Source organism: Chiloscyllium punctatum, chromosome 21, assembly GCF_047496795.1.
Source record: "Chiloscyllium punctatum isolate Juve2018m chromosome 21, sChiPun1.3, whole genome shotgun sequence".
In the NCBI taxonomy this organism is placed as follows: Eukaryota; Metazoa; Chordata; class Chondrichthyes; order Orectolobiformes; family Hemiscylliidae; genus Chiloscyllium; species Chiloscyllium punctatum.
Window position 1 is genome coordinate 1054884 of NC_092759.1, and position 26002 is coordinate 1080885.

A 26002-nucleotide genomic window follows, 5' to 3' on the forward strand; every position below is an offset into this window, starting at 1 on the left:
TTGGCTTGGCATATGAAACAAACATTCAGCAGGCTGAACAGGCAGATACTGTGCTGAGAGGGAAAATAAAACAACCCCATCCGACTTCTAGAATATTCCGCGCTCTGTGGGAACCAACTGTGCATGCTATCACCAAGAGCAAAGTAATGGAACCTACCATCCTGTAACCAACACACAGCCTCTTGGTTTAGTGCTTGGTTAAATCACAGGACATGGTTTAATCCAATCTTAACACAGCTTGATGCATTTTCCTCACAGATTTCCTCAACTCTCCCATGGAGTGTGAATGTCAGCATTTATGACCCAACCCTGATTGGCCTGGAGAATTGGTGCTGAGCTCCCTGTTTTAACCATTGCAGTCCAACTCCTGTAGGTATATACACGTACGACTCTAATCTGCATTGCTCCAACAATTACCTACCCAGTAGAATATCCAGGCCATTGTTACTAAGACTATTGAGAGACCCATAAATGTAGGTCTCCAACCTACAAGAGCACCAGACGATCTGCCTCTCTCCAGCAAAGCTGTCGAGACACGATCAGATTTTGTGGCGTTTAATGCCGCTCCGTCATTAACCCTTTGCAGCACTTCCTAAGACAACCTCATTTTGCAAGTAAGGAGGCCAAAATTAAATACAGTATGCCAGAGTGTCGTCTCACCAGGGGACATGTCGGATATTTCCCCTGATTGTAGGGTAGAGACCAAGGGGACATAGCCTAGGAATAAAAGGCAAGCCAATTTATACTACAACAAGGAGGAACATCTTCACTGGGAGGTTGGTGAATGTTTGAAATCCTTTACCGCAGCTGGTCAATCATTGCATTCTGGAATCGACAGATTTTTGGGAGACTGAGGACATAGAGGGTCTTGGAGATAGTGGGATGAAATGGCCTATGAGGTGGATGAGCAGCCACGAACAGTTTAGTTTGACAGACTAAATTGCTTATTACGACTTCATCTTTCAAAGTTCCCTCTGTTCCAAGGTCCACTAACATCCCCACTGAGTGGTAGCACCATCCATGTGCAGAGGAACCTCGATTATCTGAACGAGGTGGGTGGGCTCTATTTCCTTCGGATAATTGATAATTCAGATAATCCATTTTCCCTTAAACAAGGGAAACTCTGCTGATCTAACGATGTGCTCTCCCAGAGAGTTGGTTTAAATCTATAATATTAATGTATTGTGTGTGAGGACACAGATTTCACATGATGAACAAAATAAAGCAATGATAACACGAGAAAACTTTTTAAAAAATGCAGCATTTTGGCAAGGAGTGGTGAAGACAGCCTGAAGGTCCTGAACAGCTTCTACGTTTGCAAGAGCATTGGTCGGTTTCCAGGAACTCAGTCTTGCATTAGAAAGATCGAAGCACCGTCTCGCACATGCATTTACGTTCTCGGACATTTTCTCCATGAACGGTGAAGTGATGGGAATACTGTAAAATACTTACTTTTTCAAAGGGCTGTGTAACAACCATGACCTAAAAAATATCCAGTTTCTGATGCTTGAACTGCTTGTGTTTCTATGTTCTTGCCAGAGTTTTCACATGTTCTTCAGTACAGTTAGATCGAATACACTTACCTCTTTGATGTAACGTTTTTGCGGGACCTTGAAATCTTCAGATAATCCAAAATTCGCTTAATTAATATTCAGATAATTGAGGTTCCTCTGTAAATCTACATTTTTTTTTTCTTTTGGACTGTCCTGACTCTTCTATATTCTTTTAGTGTCCCCTGGTCAGGGAGTCGAGAATCAGGGGGTCATTTTCTCAGGAAATGGGTCGGCCGTTTAGGACAGAGACAGGGAAATTTTTCTACACTCCGACAGAGGTCAACTTGTGGAATTTGCTACTATGCAAGGTTGCGGGGGAGGGGGGGGGGCTGGGATGTTGAGGATATTCGAGAAAGAGATCGGTCATTTTGTCTTAGATATTAAAGGCATCAAAGGACATGGCTGTGAATATGGCTTTGAGACAGAGGATCAGCCATGATCATATTGAATAGCAGAGCAGGTTCGAAGGGCTGAATGGTCTCCTCCTACGTTCATTGTAACATATCTTCTCATTGGTTTGGCCAGGTGGATGAATACAAGGTGAAAAGTGAGAGGGATCTGGGCTCCATCTGGTGGGTGCAGTTGGAGAAAGTGAAGTTCCTGGTGGAGGATGACTGGTTTTGCCGTTATTTGACGGTCTGCACTCCCTCGGGAGATGTCCTGCAGTTCCCCTGCTACCGGTGGATGAGCGAAGAGGATGTCATCTGCATCCGGGAAGGAACAGGTTCGTGTGTGAACCCCGCGTAGTGGAGGGCTTGAAGCTTGACGTGATGTCCCAACAACTTTTGATTTGATTTATTATTGTCACATGTACTGAGATGTGAAAAGTATGGTTTTGCATGCTAACCAGACAGATCCTACCTTACATAATTATGTCAGGGTAATGGAACAGCATGCAGAATAGAGTGTTGAAGCGACAGAGAAGGTGTGGAGGAGGACTGACTCTAATATGTGAGAGCTCCCTTCATAAGTCTGATGACACCAAGGATGAAGCTGTTCTTGAATCTGTTTTCAAAGTTTTTCCCAATGGAAGAGGGGGAAGAGAGTATAACTGGGGTGGGAGGGGTCATTAATGATATTGGCCGCTTTCCCGTTCCAGAGGGAAGTGTAGATGGAGCCAATGGATGGAAGGCTGGTTTGTGTAAAGGGCTGGGCTGTGTTCACAACTCTATAAGTTCTTGCAGTGTTGGACAGAGCAGTTGCCTTACCAAACTGTGATGCATCCAGATAGGATGCTTTCTATGATGTATCTATAACAATTCCAATTCAAAACATTCTCACGTGACTTCGCAGGAGTGTTATCAAGGTATTGAGAGACCCCCTGGGGTTGAAGATCAAAACCTTGGCCATAGGGCTTTAACCAAGAGGGAGTGAGACGTAAATGGGTTTAGGGAGGAAATTGCAGAGCTTAGGACCCCAGGCAGCTGAAGACATAGCCACCAATGGTAGATTGATAGAGATCAGTGAATGCTCATGACGGCAAAATTGGAGGAGCCCAGAGATCTTGGAAGGTAGCAGAAGGTGATAGAAATGGTTTGGCAACTCACGAGGAGGTGAAGGGGTTTGAAAACAAGGGTAAGCACTTCAAAATCAAAGGTGTGAGTTGACACATGAGCTTTGGAGGGCTCAAGACCTGGGAGGGAAGGAACATAGCCAGATGACTGGGTGGGAGGTGGTGGGGGGAAATAGCCAGATCGCTGAGGGGGGGGGGGGGGAAAGAGAGCAGGGGGCAAAAAGATGGTCACTGGTTGGGAACAGGCGGTGGGTGGAAATAGCTAGATGGTTGGTCGAGGGAGAGGGGGTGTGGGGAAGGTGGAATTGCCAGATCGCTGGGGAGTAGAGGGGGCAGCGTGTTGGAAGGGGAAAGGCCAGTTCACTGGGTGGAGAGGGGTTGGCGGGTGCGGGGGGTTTGGGGGGGGGGGGGGTGATGTTGCTGGATAGCCAGATCGCAGATAGATAGGGGACAAGGGAACAGCCTGTCAGAGAATTAGACTTGTTGCAGAGGCTGGTGAGGAAGGTGAGAGAATGGGAGGAGTGTATAGGTGAGGAGGATGGGAGGGCGTGGGCGGAGGGGAGAGGGGAGGAGGATGGGAGGGCGCGGGCGGAGGGGAGAGGTGAGGAGGATGAGGGAGTGGGCGGAGGGGAGAGGTGAGGAGGATGAGGGCGTGGGCGGAGTGTATAGGTGAGGATGATGAGGGCGCGGGCGGAGGGGGGAGGTGAGGAGGATGAGGGCGTGGGCGGAGGGGAGAGGTGAGGAGGATGAGGGCGTGGGCGGAGGGGAGAGGTGAGGAGGATGGGAGGGCGCGGGCGGAGGGGAGAGGTGAGGAGGATGGGAGGGCGCGGGCGGAGGGGAGAGGTGAGGAGGATGAGGGAGTGGGAGGAGTGTAGAGGTGAGGAGGATGGGAGGGCATGGGCGGAGGGGAGAGGTGAGGAGGATGAGGGCGTGGGCGGAGGGGAGAGGTGAGGAGGATGAGGGCGTGGGCGGAGGGGAGAGGTGAGGAGGATGAGGGCGTGGGCGGAGGGGGGAGGTGAGGAGGATGAGGGCGTGGGCGGAGGGGAGAGGTGAGGAGGATGAGGGAGTGGGCGGAGGGGGGAGGTGAGGAGGATGAGGGCGTGGGCGGAGTGTAGAGGTGAGGAGGATGAGGGCGTGGGCGGAGTGTAGAGGTGAGGAGGATGGGAGGGCGGGCGGAGGGTGGAGGGGAGGAGGATGGGAGGGCGGGTGGAGCATAGAGATTAAGTCGATGAGGGAGAGGGTGGAGTGTTAGGTCAGGAAGATGATAGAGTGTCGAGGTAAGGAAGATGAGGGAGTAGGTCGAGTATAGAGGTGAGGAAGCTGAGAGTGTGGATGGAGTGTATAAGCGAGGAAGGTGTTAGAGAGGGCGGAGTGTAGAGGTGTGCACGATGAGAGTGGGCGGAGTGTAATGGCGAGGACAATGAGAGAGTGGGTAGAGTGTCGAGGTGAGGACGATGGGAGAGTGGGTGAGTGTACAGGTGAGGCAGATGAGAGACTGATAGGAGTGTAGAGGTGACGATGATGAGTAAGTGGGTGGAGTGTAGTGGTGAAGACGATGAGAGAGTGGGATGAGTGGAGGGGTGAGGAAGCTGAGAGAGTGAATGCAGTGTAGAGGTGAGGACGATGGGACAGTGGACAGAGTGCAGAGGTGAGGGCGATAAGAGAGTGGGATGTGTGTAGAGGTGAGGACGATGAGAGAGTGATGGGAGTGTACAGGTGAGGATGATGAGTAAGTGGGAGGCAGGTAGAGATGAGTACGATGAGAGAGTGGGTGGAGTGTAGCGATGAGGAAAATGAGAGAGTGGGATGGTGTTAAATTTAAGGGCTGCACAAACCGTCCTGTACTCCCCTTCCCTGTCTACAAGGACACTTTTTTTTTAAAATGTGCCTAAGTGTAAATTTGGCCAACCTCATTGCATGGGCAGCCTGTACTGGCCAGTACTGGGGTTCACTTTGATCACATATCATCGAATCTACATCGTGTGGAAGCAGGATATTCAGCCTATTGAGTCCACACTGACCCTCCAAAGAGCATCCTGCCCAGACCCACCCGTCTCACCTTATAACCCTGCAAATCCCATGGCTAATCCACCTGACCTATGCATCTTTGGAATTGGGGAAGAAACCGGAGCAAACCCACGCAGACACGGAGAGAATATGCAAACAACACACATTCAGTTGCCTGAGCCTGGGATTGAACCTGGGTCTCTGGTGCTGTGAGACTTCTGTGCTCACTACTGTTCACTGTGCATTCTGAATTGCAATCTCTGTTTTCGTGTGTATATTAGTATAGTACATGTTTATCCTTTCTTTATTCATTCAAGTGATGAGGACATTTATTATTCATACTGAGGGCAGTTAAGACCGGGTAAGGATAGTAGTTCCCCTCCCTAAAGAACATTAGTGAACCAGACTGTTTTTTCCCACTATCCACAATGGATTCGTGGTCATCATTAGACTTCTAATTCAAATTCCGCCATATGCAGTGGAGGGATTTGAACCTACACCCTCCCCTCTGTGAACATTACCTGCCTCTTTGGAGTAACAGTCCAGCGATAATACCACTAGGCCATCACCTCCCCATTGCTAGTATTCCCTACATATAGTAATTGTAGTCCCTGGTTTTGTGTGCATAGTAGCTTCTTTGTAAATTAATCGTGGTCCTTGTTCACATTGTAGTTTAAATAAGCCTTTTTTTTGTTCTCACAGCAAAGAGACCCTGTGACGATGCCAAGGTGCCTGACCTTCAGTCCCATCGTCAAAAGGAACTGCAGAACAGACAGAAGCTGTACAGGTAACAGCAATCAGTCCATCATAGGGGCCTGTGTTATCATGTCCTATTGAAAACCAGGGCGAAGATTTCTCTACTTTGTCAACATCAATTGGTGTAGAAAGATCGTGGACATGTTGACAGATCACAGTGGGGTGGTGGGGAGTGGATTGCAGTTCAATGGGGGTGGGATTCTTGGTGGTTGAAGCCACCACAGACGTGTTCATTTAGGGTTGGACGCGAGGGTGGGCGATGTGATGACCAGCCTCCCACTGCCCAGGCCTTCAGGATAACTCCGAACAGGGGAGTAAACGTGTACAGAACACGCTGTCATCGTTTCCTTCATGTGTCCCAGGTGGAAGTTGTGGAAACCAGGGGTAACCAAATGCATTGAGGCTGATACCGAGACAGACCTTCACCCAGATGTCAAATTTGATGACGATAGACGTTCTGACTTCAAACACTCATTCCATGTGGCGTGAGTATCACAAAATGGCTCCCACGGATAAGAAGGTAGGAAATATAGCCGTGCTAATCAAAAAGAGAGGAAAAGGAGGAGACTGGGAAGGGCAAACAGACTATGATAAATCAAGAGGTTGCCCAGAGGAAAGCATACATCATCAGTTAACATTTCAGGTTGAGTTGGCCTTACTCAGAATTCGACCTGAAACATTAACCCCGATTTCTCTCCACAGATGCTGCCAGACCTGCTGAGCTTTACCAGCGATTTTTGTTTTTGTTTCTGATTTACAGCATCCGCAGTCCTGTCAGTTGTTACCCAGCATAAGGTGTTCAATTCAACATGAGATTTATAAAATCATGAGGGGCATGGATAGGATAAAGAGACAAAGTCTTTTCCCTGGGGTGGGGGTGTCCAGAACTTGATGGCATAGGTTTAGGGTGAGAGGGGAAAGATATAAAAGAGAGCTAAGAGGCAACTTTTTCACTCAGAGGTGCTGTGTGTATGGAATGAGCTGCCAGAGGAAGTGGTGGGGGCTGGTACAATTGCAACATTTAAAAGGCATTTGGATGGGTATATGAATAGGAAGGGTTTGAAGGGATATGGGCCTTTTGCTGGCAGGTGGGACGAGATTGGGTTGGGCTATCTAGTTGGCATGGACAGGTTGGACCGAAGGGTCTGTTTCCGTGCTGTACATCGCTATGACTCTATAAATCAGTTCCCTCTTCTCATGCAATGTAAATTATTGTTCCCTTTGAGACTGGGTATTCTTGCCATTCTGTCCTGATAAGTGCAAGACTAAAAGCATTGACAGCACATCTCTCTCTCTCTGTTTCTCTTCATCAGTGTTCATGCCCAGTAAGTTAATCATTGCGCATTTGCTCAGTATAGGGGAACTTTTCTTGAAGAAGTTTGTGAACATGTTTGGAGACTCCTGGGACAGTCTGGAAAGCTTTCAAAGGATCTTCTGGCGAGTTAAGAGTGCAACAGGAAGTAAGTAATTGGGAATTTTATGGTTTAAGGCCAAGACTTGGATACTGAGAATCCTATAGACCAATACAACAAACCACAATTGGGAACTGTATTAACTAATAGGAAAAGGCTGAGCTTGGGAATTCTGTAAGATTCTTTTACAGTCCTCTCTTGGAATGCCACATTTTTCTCCTCCATTCTAATTCCATACTCCACGCTACCTCACACGCTCTTTCTCCTCCCCATTGAATTGCTAATCAGTTAAAAACAAGACACTATCTCCCAGAGTTTCAAAACTCAAATTCCCAACTTCCATGGTGCTTATGTCAAAGCTATGTTGAGGTTGTACAGGACCTTGGTGAGGCCTCTTCTGGAGTACTGTGACCAGTTCTGATCACCCAGTTTTAGGAAGGACATTTTATTAAGCCGAAGAGGGTTCAGAAGAGATTTACCAGGATATTGCCGGGTATGGATGGGTTTGAGTTAGAAATGAGAGGCTGGAAAGGCTGGGACATTTTCACTGGAATGTAGAAGGTGGCCTGATCGAACTTTATAAAATAATAAGTTGTACAGGTAGAGTTAATGGTAGTTGCCTTCTCCCGAGGATGGAGGACTCCAAGACTAAGGGCACGTTTTAAGGTGAGAGGAGAGAGATCTTAAAAAGACACGAGAGGCAAACCTTTTACGCAGACAGCGGCTCACGTGCGGAATGAGTGGCAGTGTGCTGCATCTCAAAGGAGTGCTGAGATTTTGACAAACGTCTTTATTCCCCACCCATCTCACTCTCTTCCTGTCCAGACTTTGTGGTGAAACACTGGAAGGAGGACTGGTTTTTCGGATACCAGTTTAAGAACGGAAGCAACCCCTGTATGATTGAGAAGTGCAGGGAGATCCCAGAGAAATTTCCAGTGACAAACGAAATGGTCTGTCAATCCCTCAGAGGCTCCACACTGGAGGAGGAAATCCAGGTGAGCGGGTCTGCGTACACACAGTGACTTTTATAACATCAACAGTGACTACACTTCCCAGAGGCAGGCAAAAGACGGAGTTAGATACAGAGTAAAGTTCCTTCTACACCATCCCCATTAAACACTCCCAGGACAGGGACAGCCTAGGGTTAGATACAGAGTAAAGTTCCTTCTACACTATCTCCATGAAACACTCCCAGGATGGGGACAGCGTAGGGTTAGATATAGAGTAAAACTCTCTCTACACTGTCCCCATCAAATGGCCGCAGAACAGGGACAGCACGGGACTAGATATAGGGTAAAGCTCCCTCTGCACTATCCCCACTAAACACGCCCAAGACAGGGACAGTACAAGGTTGGATACGGAGTAAAGCTCCTCCTACACTGTCCCATCGAACACTTCCAGGGGAGGGTTAGCACAGGGTGAGATACAGAGTAAAGCTCCATCTACACTGTCCCCATTAAACACTCCCAGGACGGGACAGCACAGGGTTGAATAGAGAGTGCATCTCCCTCTATACTGTCCCTATCACAGGACAGGGACAGGATGGGGTTCCCTATAGGCTCACCCCCATCAAACACTCCCAGGTCATGGACAGCACACAGGGTTGGATACAGGGCTTCCTGTACACTGTCCCCATCCCAGGACAGGGATAGGATGGGTGAGTTACTTGTTTGCCTGAATTCCTAATCTGTGTCAGGATCACAAAAGACTATTGTTTCTCTCAGAAAGGAAACATTTACATTGTGGATTACAAGGTCTTGGATGGAGTTCCTGCCAATGTAATAAAGGGAGTCCAGCAGTACATCGCAGCTCCAATTTGTCTCCTGTACCAGGATCCCGAGAACAGGCTGATGCCAATTGCTATCCAGGTAGGAGGCAACACTGGGTGGGGGTTCCTTATTCACCCATCTTTCTCCAGAGAAGTGTCTCCACAGATGCCACCACTCTCCCCTTCACAACGAGGGAGAAGGGTAGAGAGAAATAAAATAACAGACTCTGAGATAATCAGACAGAAGGAGCAGAGAGAGGTACTTGGACAACAGCAAAAGGAGCAAGAGGCTGAGGTTGGAAGGTAGAGAGCGCACAGTGGAGAAAGAGAAAAACAGATAGACAGGGTAAAGGTCAGTGGGATAGAGACAGAGCTCGAGAGAGCAAGGAGCAGATAGTCAAATGAGGAGACCTAGAAGAAAAACAGAAGAGAGGAAAGAGAGATAAATTAAAGCAGAACATTTTAATTCTTTTTTGGAGTGTGGCATCACTGGTAATGTCAGCATTTGTAACCCATCTCTGTCCTTGGGTCATTTCAGTCATTACAGAGTGCCGTTATGAGAAAACTACTGAAGACAGTAAAGTATTGGAAATCACAGCAGGTCAGGCAACATCTCTGCAGAGAGCGAGCTAATGTTTCGAGTCCAAACGACTCCTCATCAGAGCCTTCTCGAGTCTAAACGTTAGCTTGCTCTCTCTGTCTCTTTCTCCATGGATGTCATCTGACCCTGCTGTGATTTCCAGAATTTTCTATCTCAGTACAGAGTCCAGCATCTGCAGTAATTTTTTCCTACTATGAGAAAACCATGTTGCTGTGGGTGTGGAGTCACTTGTAGGCTAGATGGGTAAAGGAAAGGAAATTTCTTTCCCCAAAGGGGTTTAGTGAACCAGATGGGGTTTGTTCAGATTTCCAGCATCGGGATGTTTTTGGTTTTGTTTGATGTGATCACCCTCCCTGGATCTGCCTTTTAATCGTGAATTGATTTTTTTTTTAAAGTTTAGATTTACAATTGAATTCAAAGTCAACCTTCCCTCTGAAGTGGAATGCTCCAAATGTAAAGCTGGATCTCCAAATGACTAGGCCAACTTACATTACCACTGCAACGCCATCTTCCCATTGGGCGGAATGCAGAAAAGGGGCAGGGGAAGAGAGAACTTGAGCAATCTAGAATGACAGAAAAATCAGGGCGAGAAAGAAAGTGGAAGAGAGAAAGTGAAAGAGATATACAATCAGAGATGGCGGGAAAAGAGTGAGCTAGAAAGGTGTGGGAGAGAGAGAGAGAGAGAGACAAGCCACATGAAAGAGAGAATGAAAGAATGTGAGAAAAGACAGTAGAAGGGACTGAAGAGAGAGACTGTACGAATTGATGGTTAGGGAAAGAGTTATATGAATCGGCAACATCAGGTGGTGTTGAGAAAGGCTCCTATTGGCCAGTTTTGGGGGGGATTGGCCATATAAACCTAGCTCAGCCTGCCACATATCCTTACTTCTCAACCAACTCCACATTCACAGCTCCACCAAGTCCCAGGAAGCGATAACCCCATCTTCCTGCCCACGGATCCTGAGAATGCCTGGCTCTTGGCGAAGATTTGGGTGCGGAGTTCCGAATTCCAGGTGCACCAGATAGTCTACCACCTGTGCGGGACCCACTTGCTGGGGGAGACGTTTTGCATTGCCACCCTGAGACAGCTGCCTGCCGTGCACCCCATTTTCAAGGTAAGGGGAAGGTGGGAGATTGCCGTGACACACTCTCGGTACTCCACAAAACCTTCCGTGACCAGGGATCTACTTGGGGGGGGGGGCGCTCGCTGTCGGAAGCAAAGTCTGTGAGGATTAAATTGGCTTTGTGACATTATTGATGTCTTCTCTCTGTTTTCAGCTCCTCACCCCACACACGAGGTACACACTGGAGATAAACACCCGGGCCAGAAGTGACCTCCTGGGCGAGGACGGTGTTATTGCCAGGGTGAGTCATCCCTTCTCTCTTCTCATCTTCAAAATGTGCAGTGGGTCCTTCTTTTAATCCCCCTTTAATCATGCTAGCAACGATAGCAACATAAACCTTTTACTGGGCTCAACCACTTGACAGACTCCGATCAAAAACTCAACCACTGACATTGAGTGAAGCTTGGGTCAAATGTTTCTGTTGGACAGGAGAATGGCTTTTTCTCTTTGTGAGTGTTGGAAGGCAAGCTCAAGATCATTGCAGACCTCCAGCAATGCACACGACCCTTGTCATCTTGACGATTCATTATGGCTTGGAAATAAGGAAACTGCTCCACAGAACACTGTGTGTTAAATTGTTATCCATGCACCTTGTCATCTTCCAACTTCTGTTTCAAGATGATCTTATTTCTCAAAATGTTTTTCACACTCATGGGATGTGGGTGTCTGACTAGGCCAGAATTAATTGTTCATCCCTAAAGACCCAGAGAGCAATTAAGGTCGACACATTGGCTGTGGGTCTGGAGGGACATGTAGGCCAGACTGGGTAAGGCCAGCAAATTTCTTTCTCTGAAGGACATCAGTGATTCAGATGATTTTACCAAGGGTTTTTTGAGTCATTTAGGCAAGAATTGCTTTTTAAATTCAGGTTTTCAAAACTTGATTCAAATTTCACTATCTGCCACAATGGGATACAAGCTCATGCCTGAGAACATTAACCTGGTGTTCTGGAGTACGAGAAGTTACCATGACAACTCAACCACCATACCTCCCCGTGTTGAATGAGGCATTTAAGCATAGAGTCATACAGCATACAGACCCTTGGGTCCAACCAGTCCATGCCGAACGTAATCCCCACCTAAACTAGTCCCACCTGCCTCAACTTGGCCCATATCCCTCCAAACATTTCTTATTCATGTACTTATCCAAATGTCTTTTAAACATTGTAACTGTACCTGCAACCATCACTTCCTCTGGAAGTTTATTCCACACATGAACCATTCTAAAAGAAATTACACCTCATGTCTTAGAGTCTTAGAGTCATCGAGATGTACAGGACGGAGACAGACCCTTTGGTCCAGTCTGTCCATGCTGACCAGATATCCAATCCTATTCTAGTCCCACCTGGCTGCACCCGGCCCGTATCCCTTCAAACCCTTCCTGTTCATATACCCAGCCAGATGCCTTTTAAATGTTGCAATTGTACTAGCCTTCACCACTTCCTTTGGCAGCTCATTCCATACACATACCACCCTCTGCATGAAGAAGTTGCCCCTTAGGTCTCTTTTATATCTTTCCCCTCTCATCCTAAACCTATGCCCTCTAGTTCTGGACTCCCCAACCCCAGGGAAATGACTTTGTCTATTTATATTATCCATGCCCCTCATGATTTTATAAACCTCTATAAGGTCACCCCTCAGCCTCCGACGCTCCAGGGAAAACAGCCCCAGCCTGTTCAGCCTCTCCCTGTAGCTCAAATCCTCCAACCCTGGCAACATCCTTGTAAATCTTTTCTGAGCCCTGTCAAGTTTCACAACACCTTTCCGATAGGAAGGAGACCAGAATTGCACACAATATTCCAACAGTGCCCTCACCCATGTCCTGTACAGTCTTTTTAAAATCTTTTTCCTCTCACCTTTAGAAATATGCCCCCTCATCTTGAAATCCCCTACCCTAGGGAAAAGACACCAGCCATTCACCTTATCTATATCCCTGATGATTTTATAAACCTCTATAAGGTCACCCCTTCAACCTCCTACGCTCCAGTGAAAAAGTGCCAGCCTATCCAGCCTTTCTTTGTAACTCAAACCTTCATTACCCGCCAACACTGGCAAATCTATTCTGAATCCTCACCAGATTAATGTATCCTTTCTATAACAGTAGAAATAAGAACTAAACATAGTACTGTAAAAGTGGCCTCGCCAATGTCCTGTCCAACCTTAACATGATGTCCCAATTCATATACTCAAAAAGGACTGAGTAATGAATGCAAGCACGTGCTGAACACCTTCTTAACCGCCCTGTCTCTATGTGACACAAATTTCAAAGAATTATGTACCTGAACCCCGAGGTCTGTCTGTATTTTAACACTACCCAAGGGTTGAGAGTGTGGTGCTGCAGAAGCACAGCCAGTCAGGCAGCATCTGAGGAGCAGGAGAATCGACATTTCGGGCATAGGCCCTTCCTGGTTTATAAACCCATCCAATTCATGTACCCGTTCAAATATCTTTTAAATGTTGCAATTGTACCAGCCTTCACCACTTCTTCTGGCAGCTTGTTCCATACACCCACCACCCTCTGTGTGAAAAAGTTACCTTTTTAAATCTTTCCCCTCTCACCCTAGTCCTCTGCCCTCTAGTTTTGGACTACCCTACCCTGGGGAAAAGACCTTGGCTATTCACTTGGACTCTATGACTCTATGCTCCTTGGTAACCACTGGTGTCTGAGAGCTGGCAACCCCAGTATTTTAGTGGGGTGGCAACTCCCTGTTTGGAAAGCTCTGTACCAGTGCATATAAATGCAGGAATAGGGAAACTGACACTATACCTTTGTTCATTTCTGTTCTCAAGGTGGTTGCCTCAGGAGGCATTGGTCAGGATGTCATTGCACAAAAAGGGATGCAATTGTTCACCTATCAGGCCATGTGTCTGCCAGACAACCTGAAGGAACGAGGGACTGAAGGGTTAAAGGAATACTATTATCAAGAGGATGGCCTCCAACTCTGGTTTGCAATTAATAAGTAAGTTCCTGCGAAGAATCAGGGAGCTGGATTCTTTAATTTGCTTTTATTGACGGGAAGTGTATGCTGACAAGGCTAATGTCCGTTGCCCGTGAGTGGTTACCAATGAGCTGCCTTCTTGAATTGTTGCAGCCCATGCAGTGGTGTTGATTCACCCATAATGCCTTTGGGACAGGGCTACCAAGGGTTTTGATTCAACAACAATATAGGAATGGCCAACGTACTTGCAAAGATCAGGATTGGGTGTTGCTTGGAGAGGAATGTGAAGGGGGTGGTATTCCCATGTATCCGCTGCCCTTGTCCTTCTAGATGGTCGAGATCGTGGGTTTGGAATGTTCGGCTGAATGTGCCAAGGAGTCCATTCACAGTGGATGGCGGATGCGGGGGTTGTGGGGGAATGGGGCAAATAGAAAGTTTCAAAGACAATTGAGTATAGGAATTGGGATGTCATGTTGAGCTTGTACAGGATGTTGGTGAGGCCTGTTCCAGAGTACTGTGAGGAGTTTGAATCATTACTGTATGGGGAAATAAGTAGTGTATGCTATTGTAATGATCACTCTGTTAATTAAGCATTGAAATCTGAGACTTGGATCGGAGATGCAGTTTGAAAGGATAATAACTGTCTGGTTAAAATCTTCTAGCATTTTCCATATGTGATGGAAACACATTCGCTGTGGCCTTGACGGCTTTCTGTATTAGCAGTGAATGTTGGTTATTTTGAAAAGAACTTTTGTTCTGTTGTCCTGTTCCATTGTAAATACTGTGGTATCTGGGAAACAAATGCTTTCCATTGTGTATCATGGCTCTGTGTATGATGGAGTACCAATAGTTAACGAGAAAATCGATAACTTATTTTTATTCTGCCTCTATATGAGCCCAAACACCTCAGTTGTCAACATAAATACGGACCGTATTGTTGTTATATGACTGAATCAGTTTCGGAAATGAGAATGGAAAAGGAGCCCTGGAGAACCCAATTACAGTCCCTGTCGATCAAACCGAAGCCCTCCAAGACCATTTCAAAGGAGCATGAGAGAGTTCCTTTAGTGCATGGTATATATGCTTGCCGCTGTGTGTTGGTGGTGAAGGGATTTGATGCTGATGTAGGTAGAAAGTTGCTTAATCCTGAATTACCAGAACCATACATTTATTCCCCGACTTTAACATCAGAATGCGATCACAGGTTCTTGATAAGTGCGCATTACTGCAACTGCAATCTTGCCTCCTTCTCAGTCTTGTTAATCGTTCAAGATGTTGCATAAGGCATAGGGCCTGAAAGGGTTCACATGAAGCCTTTACATTGCTCCTACATACTGAGACATAAATGATTACCTCTGGGAGGTGCTGCTAATAATTTGTTCTATGTTGTTTATCAAGTATTTTCTTCTACAATCATTTATCATAGGTTGAATTACTATCTATTAGGTGGTAACAATATCTCTTAATCTAGTGCTAATGTAGTCAAACCAGTCATAACATAATGTAACCTGTTATCTTATGATTATGTCGTAAACACTTTTGTTCCTCCAATACCTGCATTGTTTTGGAAGTGTATTAGAGGTTAAACCATCACCATTCAATTCTACAAAGAGCAGCTAGACTAGAATTACAAAAAGGGGAATTCTACCCATAGGAGATACTAGCTGAATCAAGTGTCAGCTGTGGGCACCTCTTACAACACAATAAATTAAGGGGAACTGATGTGTAGATAGAGGGGAAAAGAACTATTTCTTTTGGGTGTCGAGTCAACAGCTAGAGAACATAGCCTAAATGTTACAGCCAAATTTTTCAGAATATAATTCAGAAACATTGATTATAATCTGCAGAGCCAGAAAAGAAGATAGGAGTAGTTAGATAGTTCTTCAAACAAGCCGTCAGACACCGAATGGGTTGAGCAGGCTCCTTCTCTATCAATCACTGGTCTGATCACTGGACCTTCTTGGCTATCCTCTTGGGAAGGATATGGGGAAAAAGGGAGGAGAATCAATCACAGAGATGACCCTTCAGAGAAAGGTCAGTCCTGTAAGTAGGATCGACAGAATCAATGAGGAATTCCTCCTCCAATCACAGGCTCCTGTGCCCCACCAGCAGCCAACACTGGAGAAGAAGAGAAACAACGAGCAGGCAGGACAGGAATTGGTGGCCATAAGGGGCTTGCCAAGGCAGAGGGGGGGTTTGTGGCCTTTTGCTATCACTCAAGAGGAATGGTGGCTCAGTGGTTAGCACTGCTACCTCACAGCGCTAGGGATCTGGGTTTGATTCCAGCCTTGTGCGGCTGTTTGTGTGGAGTTTGCACATTCTCTCTGTGTCTGCGGTAGGTTTCCTCCAGGTGCTCTGGTTTCCTCCCACAGTCCAAAGATGTGCAGATTAGGTGAATTGGCCATGCTAAATTGCTCATAGCGTTCAGGGATGGGTAGGTTAGGTGCATTAGTTGAGGTAAATGTAGAGGCATGTGTTTGAGTAGGTTACTCTTTGGAATGTCAGTGTGGATTTGTTGGGCTGACTGGCTGTTTCCCCAGTAGGGATTCCATGATTCTAGGAGGGATTGGGCGTGTGTTTTATTAGGGGTTTTGGTGCCTTTTTGCAGGGGATGTTGGAGCGCAGAGGAGGCAGCTGAAAGTGGCCAACTGGGGAAGGAACAGATCCCAAGATAAGATGGGGTCATAGAATCATAGAATCCCTACAGTGTGGAAATAAGCCATTTGGCCCAACAAGTGCACACCGACCCTCCAGAGAGTAACCCAACCAGACCCATTCCCCAATGCTATTGCTCTATATTTCCCCAAAATTTGCACTTAGCCTACACATCTCTGAACACTAGGGGCAATTTAGTATGGCGGGGTTGGAAGGCAGGAAGAGGCTGCAAAGTGTAGGGTGGGGAGATGGAGGCCGAAAATGGGGAAACGGAGCTTGCTAGGGCAGGGAGAGGCTACAAAGTGAGGGTGGAAGGGGCTGCAAGTAGGAAGAGGGAGGCTGCAAGAAGTTGAGTGAAAGCTCTGAAGAGGACTGGACAGTTAAAACCTGTTAACAATAGAACAAGCAGCTAACTGGGAGCCAGGAAACCATGAAGATGCACAGGTAATGAATGCCTTGCAATTGAATATGGAATCTCCAGCTTGAAAGTGCAAAATTCTCAGAGCTACTGTAAGGGGAAATAAGTAGTCCACGCTACTGTAATAATCACACTGTTAATTATGAATTTAAATCTGAGATTTGGCTCTGAGATGCAGTTTAAAAGATTAGATTAGATTACTTACAGTGTGGAAACAGGCCCTTCGGCCCAACAAGTCCACACCGCCCCGCCGAAGCTCAACCCACCCATACCCCTACCTAACACTACAGGCAATTTAGCATGGCCAATTCACCTGACCTGCACATCTTTTGGACTGTGGGAGGAAACCAGAGCACCCGGAGGAAACCCACGCAGACACGGGGAGAACGTGCAAACTCCACACAGTCAGTCGCCTGAGGCGGGAATTGAACCCAGGTCTCTGGTGCTGTGAGGCAGCAGTGCTAACCACTGTGCCACCGTGCTGCCCTAAAAAAGAGTAGGAAATGCCTGGTTAAAATCTTCTAGCATTGTGTATATGTGATGGAAACACATCTGTGCCCTCACTCGTCTATGGAAAATATGTTTTCTGTGTTAGAAGCAACCTTAACCTATGCCTGTGTCCTGCACCATGACAAATACTGTGCTCTCTGGGAAACTAATGTTATCCTTGTGTACCATGGCTCCATGTGTGATGGAGTATCAATAATGAATGTGAAAATTAATAGGTTATTCTTATTCAGTCTTTATTTGAGCCTAAACACCCCATTCATCAACATAAATACAGACAGTATTGTTGCTGTGTGACTGAATCAGTTTCTGAAATGAGTCAGTGAGAATGGAAAAAGAGCCCCGGAAAACCAAAATACAGCCCCTGAAAATCAGAAAGAAGCCCTCCAAGAAAATTTCAAAACATTTGCCACCCAAAAAAAGCTTATTTTGAAACCTCGTTGGCTAGTGGTACCATGTGAAGACTGGGTGCCACTTCTACAAGTAGTTAAATTCCGTGTTGAAATGGCTGAAATAACTCTGCAGATTTTGGGTGTAAGGTTCATTTCCAGACGTTTTGTGACCCTACTAGGTAACCTCTTCAGTGGGCCTCAGGCGAAGCAATGCTGAAAATTCCGGCTTTCTATTTATATGTTTGGGTTTCTTTGGGTTGGTGATGTCATTTCCTGTGGTGAAGTCACTTCCAGTTCCTTTTCTCAGGGGGTGGTAGATGGGGTCTAACTCTGTGTTTGTTGATAGAGGTCCGGTTGGAATGCCATGCTTCTAGGAATTCTCAAAACTCGCTATAACTCTGCAGAGACCAGTATCCTGTCACCGAGTCATCCTTTGACACTGATCCAACTCCCTCAGAGACTCTGACACTCCTGTTTATATCTGTCAGCCAAGGCTCCCTGCTTGGACCAGATTAATAGCCCCAGTCAGGGAACACTCATTCTATGAGGTCCTGCTGGCTGATCTTGTTACAATCATTGCAATATCCATGATTGCAGGTTCCAGGAAATCTCTTGTTCGCTATGGAGGGCTTTGTAGGCCCTCTATCCCTCAAAGCGCCAACATTGAGCAAGAGAAAACTATATTTAATACCCATTTTGATCCCCAGGTACGTCAAAGGCATTACAGAGCTCTACTACAAAACCGACCAGGACGTTCTTCAGGACACCGAACTACAGGCTTGGATTAAAGATCTGGCACAGGACGGATTTCAGGAGCTTCCAGGAATTGGTAACTGAAAACAACTGTTTGAGGAATAATTGGGAAGAGGATATAGAGTGAGGAAGTACAAAAGCTCCATGTGGACCAGCAGATAGCAAGATGGGGGAAATAAGTAGTCTATGGTACTGAAATGATTACTCTGTTAATTATGAATTTAAATCTCAAATTTGGATCTGAGATGCAATTTAAAAGGGTAGTAACTGTCTGGTTAAAATCTTCTAGTATTGTGTATATGTGATAAAAACACATTCACTGTTCCCTCACGATGTCAGGAACCTGGGCTTGATTCTAGCCTCAGGCGACTGTGTGGAGTTTTCTTGTTCTCCTGGTGGGTTTCCTCCGGCTCCTCCAGTTGCCTCCCACAGTCCAAAGATGTGCAGGTTAGGGTGGGTTGGCTGTACTGTAGTTGTCTGTAGTGTTCAGGGATGTGCACATTGGGTGGATTAGACATGTTAAATATGGGATTGCACAAAATGGTGGGGGGAGCTGGGCTTTGATGGGATGCTCTTCAGAGGGTTGATATAGACTCAATGGGCCAAATGGCCTACTTCTGCATTGTAGAAGTGTTATGATCCTATGATCAGTCTGATTTGTAGAATAGTTAGGGTGTGGATTTTAATTGGGGCAGCACGGTGGCTCAGTGGTTAGCACTGCTGCCTCCTGGTGCCAGGGACCCAGGTTCGATTCCAGCCTTGGGCGACTGTCTGTGTGGAGTTTGCACATTCTCCCGGTGTCTGCGTGGGTTTCCTCCAGGTGCTCCTGTTTCCTTCCATAGTCCTGTGCAGCTTTGGGTGGATTGACCAAGCTATAGTGTCTAGGGAATTACAAGTTAGGTGGATTGGTTATACTATAGTGTCCAGGGATGGGAAGGTGGTGGGATGTCTTTGGAGGGTCAGTGTGGATTTGAGGGAAAAAATGACCTGTTTCCACGTTGTAAAGATTCTAATTCATTGGTTTGTTTTTCATTTTAAATATCTGATTTACCTCAGGACAATGCAGCAAAGACACCAGTATAACTCTACAATAGATTTATTTGGAGTGCTTTAAAATATCACAGCACTCTCAGAATTTCTGCACGTTTCTCAGCTTGGGCTTCTCACGTCTTTTTAGAAGCTTTTTGTGTACATTAGCTTTGACAGGCTACACCAGGTTTAATCAGTTTAACACAATCAAAAACAGATCAATTAAACCATTGAACATTACAGCTTTGTCAGTTCCCCAAAATTGTTAAATGTGCCCATTTAGAGTAGGTTTCCATTTTAGTCTCTAGAATATGTTCAACTGGGAGAGTTCCATAAGCAATTCACGTGGCCAGAATATTTTAGCAAGGGGATAAGATTAGATTAGATTAGATTACTTACAGTGTGGAAACAGGCCCTTCGGCCCAACAAGTCCACACCGCCCCGCCGAAGCGTAATCCACCCATACCCCTACATCTGCATCTGCATTACCCCTTACCTAACACTATGGGCAATTTAGCATGGCCAATTCACCTGGCCTGCACATCTTTGGACTGTGGGAGGAAACCGGAGCACCCGGAGGAAACCCACGCAGACACGGGGAGAACGTGCAAACTCCACACAGTCAGTCGCCTGAGGCGGGAATTGAACCCGGGTCTCAGGCGCTGTGAGGCAGCAGTGCTAACCACTGTGCCACCGTGCCGCCCTTAATTGGAAGAGAAAAATATCAGGAGAAAGTGAGGACTGCAGATGCCAGATGTCAGAATCGAGATTCCTGATGATAGATTCCTGATGAAAGGCTTATGCCCGAAATGTCGATTCTGCTGCTCCTCGGATGCTGCCTGACCTGCTGTGCTTTTCCATGCACCACACTCTCAACAGAGAAAAATCAGTCACGTTTACTATTCCAGGTGATGCCTGTTTGCTTTTGGAGTTAACTGTGGCTGAACAATCTGTGCACGGTCACCCGTTTTGCTCCTATCTTAAGAATGACTATTCAGGTGATGATGGAAGATGGATAAGGCGTGTGCAACCATTGGCATGTGGGAGATTTGTCCTCAGCTCTGTCATGGGCGTGGTGGATGTTTGAATATCAGTCTCCCAGATTAAACAGGACAATTTCAAGAAGATTGACATTGCCAAATACAGTGGAAGTTCATTATAATTTCGAAGTTGGGTTCCAAAAAGTGAAACCATGTTAGAGCTGGACTGGGTTACACATGGACTGGGTTACACATGGACTGGGTTACACATGGACTGGGTTACACATGGACTGGGTTACACATGGACTGGGTTAGTTTGGGTAACTTTGTCGGCATGGATGAGTTGGGCCGAAGAGTCTGTGGTCGCCCGGTTATAGTCAGATTGAACTCTAGCTGCACCAATTAAACGTGGGCCACATTGACAAGAAAATTCCTCAGTTCAAGGAGCAAAATGGAGATTTAAATAAAGATTTTCCTCCTTTTGAAGTCATGAGATCCCCTCTGCTAAAGTGAGTTCTTGCTATATGAACCTTGTTTGTAAAGGACTTCCACTGAATAATAAAAAATTCTGTTAATCTAATAATAAACAATCAATTCACATTTATATAGCACCTTTTAATATCTCACACTGAGGTCTTGTGGAGAAATGGGTCATGCTCCTGGCCCTGGGTAAGAAACATCTGGTTCAAGACTCACAAGGTGCCCCACTGCCCATGGGTTGAGTGTTTAGGACTCTCAGTTCAACAAGCTGACAATCAATTTGGGAAATAATTCCACCAACTCCCCACGAACCCCCAAAGTGGAAGACATTGCACTTGAAGATGCAGAAAAATATATATTAAACCATCTCTTGCACCAGGAGACTCATTAAAACCAAACTTGACTCCAAGACACACAATGAGCTATAAAGTTAAAAATCCCACAACACCATGATTCGGAGATGCCGGTGTTGGACCGGGGTGTACAAAGTTAAACATCACACAACACCAGGTTATTTTATCTTCTTGGAGATCCTCTCCACTTTAAGCCGACGGTTAGTGGTGTCGATAGTAGTCATGATTTGGAGATGCCGCCAATCACCTGATGAAGGAGCGTCGCTCCGAAAGCTAGTGTGCTTCCAATTAAACCTGTTGGACTATAACCTGATGTTGTGTGATTTTTAACTTCCCACAACACCAGGTTATAGTCCAACAGGTTTATTTCGAAGCACTAGCTTTTGGAGCGCTGCTCCTTCATCAGGAGTATAAGATCATCACATGCACTACAACCACCTGATGAAGGAGCGGCCCTCCGAAAGCTAGTGCTTCCAAATAAACCTGTTGGACTATAACCTGGTGTTGTGGGATTTTTAACTTTGTCCACCCCAGTCCAACACTGGCACCTCTACATAATGAGTTATAAAGGAGAGGTGTTTGACAGCTTGGTCAACGAGGTGAGTCTTCAGGAACAATTTCAAGGAAGAAAGAGCAAATTGTAGACCATGTAGTAGGGAATCACCAAGTTTAGGGACCAGGCAGCAGAAGACGTGGCTGCCAATAGTGAAGTGAAGCAGACCAAAATTGGAGCAGATCTTGGAGGCCTCAAAGGAAGGTAGAAAATCGTGGGGTGGGTGTTTTGAGCACAGGTCGTTCTTTGAGCACACACCAACCCATGTCTGAAGGGAAACTAAGGAAACTGCTTAATCCAGACAGTAAAGTTTGGTACCAAAATGAGTGGTTGAGGCAAATAGCAAAGGTATATTCAAAGGGGAGCTGGATAAGTCCACAAGGGAGGGGGGAAGGGGCGGGTATGTTGATAGCGTGGCTGATGGGAAGTTTGCAAAAAAGAGTTGGGTAAACTGAACTTGCTTCCACTCTCCATGAAAGCAAATATTATCACAGTCCCAGAGAATACTCTTTCATTCGATCTGAGGGTCTATCAGACTTCAGGTGAAGTTGAGACCGCACCGCTTTCATGGTGATCTCAGCTGGTACAAGGGAGGAACCCTGATCTGTTGGTGTTACACCAGATCATAAACCAGCCAACTGAACTAACCAGCCCCCTACCTTCCAATTGACCAAGGAAAGCAAAACAAAGGGCCTTTGCAACAGTGGCATACCTTAAGTGAAACCCTTGTGTCTCCTCTACTCTGACTTCATGTTCTGTTAGACTAATTGAACTTTTCGTGGGGTCCTTTCAGGAATCCTGCCGGCCCTTCGCACCCGAGAAGAGATGTGCAAGTTCCTCACCATGGTGATCTTCACCTGCTCTGCTCAACATGCTGCAGTAAATAATGGGCAGGTAAGGACTCGCCGCCATCTTTGTTTCATTCATTCAAGTTGACCCAAGTGGGATGAGTGTGGAACACGTGAGGTAGGGTGTGGGTACTGACCAGGGAAGGTTGTGGGGGTGGGTAAGAGTCTAGAGATAGGACATGTGTCATTTACAGCTCACTGGGCAGCACACAAGCCTCTGTCTCACAATATTGGAATCCCTATGTTACTGAAAGAGACCATTCAGCCCATTGAGTCTGGATCAACCCTCCAAAGAGCATCCTAACCAATCCCCATGGCTAACACACCTAGCCTGAACATCCCCGAACACTGCGGGCAATATAGCATGGCCAATCCACCCTAACTTGCACATCTTTTGATTGTGGGAAGAAACCGGAGCACCCAGAGGAAACCTACGCAGTCACAGGGAGAATTTACAAACTCCACACAGACAGTTGCCGGAGGCTGGAACTGAACCACTGTACCACCCTGTTGCACATTCAAATCCCACTCTTGGGCTTGAGCCCTCTGTGTCATACTGGGGGAGTACAGCACTGTCCAAAAGGGCTGCCTTTCAGATGACCTGTTAAACCAAGGCCCCAGCTGCCTACTTGAGTGGGTAGAGTAGATCCAGCGGCTACTGTTTTGAAGGAGAACAGGGAGGTTCTCCCCGTGTACTGGGTCAACATCCATCCCACAGTCGATGTCACAAATAGATATCATTACCGTGATGCTGTGTCTGGGACCTTGCTGCACACATCTTGGATGTTGCCTTTCCTATATTGCAGCATTGGCTGCTCTTCAAAACAAAATCTACTTAATTGGCTGTGGACTACTTTCAGACATCCGGTGGCTGTGAAAAAGGATACCTAAATGTACATCCTATTCTTTTTTGAAAGTGGGTGAGGTCAGGTGGGATGGGAGGCAAAGAGACGAGGGAACTTTTGCTAAGCTGTGTCCTGACATCCTTCCTTGCTGCTGGTACAGAACCAGCGAAAGTTACAACGCAGAGGGAGGTGCTTTGGCCCATCCAGCCTGTGCGTGCTCTCTCAAAGTGGCCAACTCAGGATTCTAATTCTCAACCTGGCCAGGCATTTCATATCTGAAAAGTGTAAGAACTCTCTGAGAACTTACCCATCTCTGTTCAAGTTAAACTGATATTCCCCTTGTTACTGATTCACCAACATAAGGAAACAGCATTTCCACTCCTAATACCAAAATCTTTCATTGTTTTGGGCAAACAAACCATATCTATTGATGCATGTACCTTTCTCTATGACCCTTGATCTTTGACCTCCTTCTCTTGGCAGTACGATTGGTCGTGTTGGGTACCAAACAGCCCCTGTACAATGAGACAACCTCCCCCAGTCAGAAAGAACAACATTTCAATTGAGAACCTCATGGAAACTTTGCCAGACATGAGTCAGTCTGCTGTGCAGATGGCATTCACCTGGCACCTGGGCAGACCACTTCCCAACAAGGTGAGCCAGTGATCAGTCCTCCTGAAAGTGAGGTCTCCTAACGTAAACAGTCACAGGAGTGTTGTGTGGATGTATGCTGCCTGCATCTCACACACACACACACACACACACACATATATTAACACACAGGTGCACATACACACAACACACAGACATGTACAGGTAGAGACATACACACATACAAATACTAACATTCACACATACAGATGCTAATGGGCACACAGAAACTAACATACATGCACAGACGCACACAGACACATACCGACACACAAGCATACACACATGCAGATACTAACACACACAAAGATACACATACAAACACATTCTTACACATAGACATATACAACCTTACATACATACAGATATACTCAGATACACACACACACACACACACATACATATACTTGCATTCTCTCACATGTACACATTCAAACACATATATTTGCTCTTACACACTCACTCACAGTCACACACACTCTCTCAAACACTCACACAGTTACACAGAAATACACACTCACACAGAAACATACTAGCACACACTCTCATACGCACTCTTTGTCTTTGTCTCTCACACACACGTGCGCACACATGCTCTCTCACACACACAATGGGTGGACAAGTGAAAGTGAAGAGGCATTGTCTTACAAATGACTCTAGCACGCTTCGCATTTTTAAAAATAAAATAATATTTATTTCAGATATTACTGGGCTGTTTTGATGAGGAATACTTTACAGAGGAAACGGCCAAGCAAATCATCGCAGAGTTTCAGAAAGATCTGGTGCAGATTGAGAAGCGAATTCTGGAGCGTAACAAAGGATTGCTTCTGTCATACGAGTACCTGCAACCGTCCAAAGTCGAGAACAGCATCAGCATCTGAGTCTTCACTTACAGCTCCTTTGCAGTCTGACCAGGACTGATCAGAATCAAGCCAACATTAAATAGAATATTATACACCCTCGGGAGAAGGCTGGATGGGGAATTTCACTTCCCAGCACAACCCCTCCTGCTCTGTGGGAAACTATCTGCTCATTTGGTGAGGTTTCCAACCCTCCAGGATTGGTGTGGAACCTCCAGACATTGACAATTAATTTCCAGGACACTGCCCTACGTGACCCTGAGGTGATATTGGTATTAAAGAAAGCTCTTGTGTTTGTCATTTTCTTTTAACACTTTACTATGCATAAAATGATTCAAAACTTGGAATAAAATGATACTTGACTGACAATCAAACATTGGGTAGGGAGTCTGTTTTCGCTTTCCAACAGGCAAAGGAAGGCGGTGGATCACAGGGATGAATGCATTGCTCATAAATCAATCCAGGAATAGAGGTAGTTGCAATAGGCAGCGATACCAAGCACTCAGCAAAGCCTCCCAGTTTATGGTGCGAGTCTCTCTACAGAACCTGAGGGTGTTCGCTCGAATGGAAAGTGGGCGTTACCCGCAGTGGCTGCGGTGATGTGCACCTCAGGGTATTGTTGGTGGTTTTATTGTAGTCTGGACATTCAGTGTCACCTCCACTTGTCCCTTCCTTGGGTGCCGGGGAGAAGCCTTGGGCTGTTTTAGCTGCAACTGAACCCACAGGCAGCGAAGTCCCTTACCTCCACTTCCCCAAGCCACCATTAACACCCACCATTTACTCCCCTTTTCATCCTCTGAACACAATGGAATAGAAAAGCCTTTCTTGTCACAAACACTCAATGACTACAGTTTATACGTCACCAATTACAGCACGGACTTAGTTACAAAAGTACCTAGGTGCAGATTATTTAGTTACAAGGTTTTAGACAGTACAGAAATAAAATGTCCAGCATCACAGAAATAAAAGTTCAGTATAGCAGACCACACTGGCACCTAACTTCCCA

The 26002-nt window shown here is 46.1% G+C and overlaps 1 protein-coding gene across 1 annotated transcript in view; it reads left to right on the forward strand.

Annotated features, from left to right (window-relative positions):
* The window catches only part of alox12 (arachidonate 12-lipoxygenase), a 29806-nt gene extending 4436 nt beyond the window's left edge, over positions 1-25370 (forward strand). Inside the window, exons 2-14 of the mRNA XM_072591419.1 lie at positions 2079-2277; positions 5776-5860; positions 6192-6314; positions 7183-7289; positions 8067-8236; positions 8966-9109; positions 10522-10725; positions 10889-10975; positions 13524-13693; positions 18352-18473; positions 22586-22686; positions 23969-24139; positions 24838-25370. Of these exons, the coding sequence (XP_072447520.1) occupies positions 2079-2277; positions 5776-5860; positions 6192-6314; positions 7183-7289; positions 8067-8236; positions 8966-9109; positions 10522-10725; positions 10889-10975; positions 13524-13693; positions 18352-18473; positions 22586-22686; positions 23969-24139; positions 24838-25017 (1863 nt within the window). The 3' untranslated portion in view covers positions 25018-25370. The remainder of the gene's footprint in view (positions 1-2078; positions 2278-5775; positions 5861-6191; positions 6315-7182; positions 7290-8066; positions 8237-8965; positions 9110-10521; positions 10726-10888; positions 10976-13523; positions 13694-18351; positions 18474-22585; positions 22687-23968; positions 24140-24837) is intronic.
* The last annotated feature ends 632 nt before the right edge of the window (positions 25371-26002 follow it).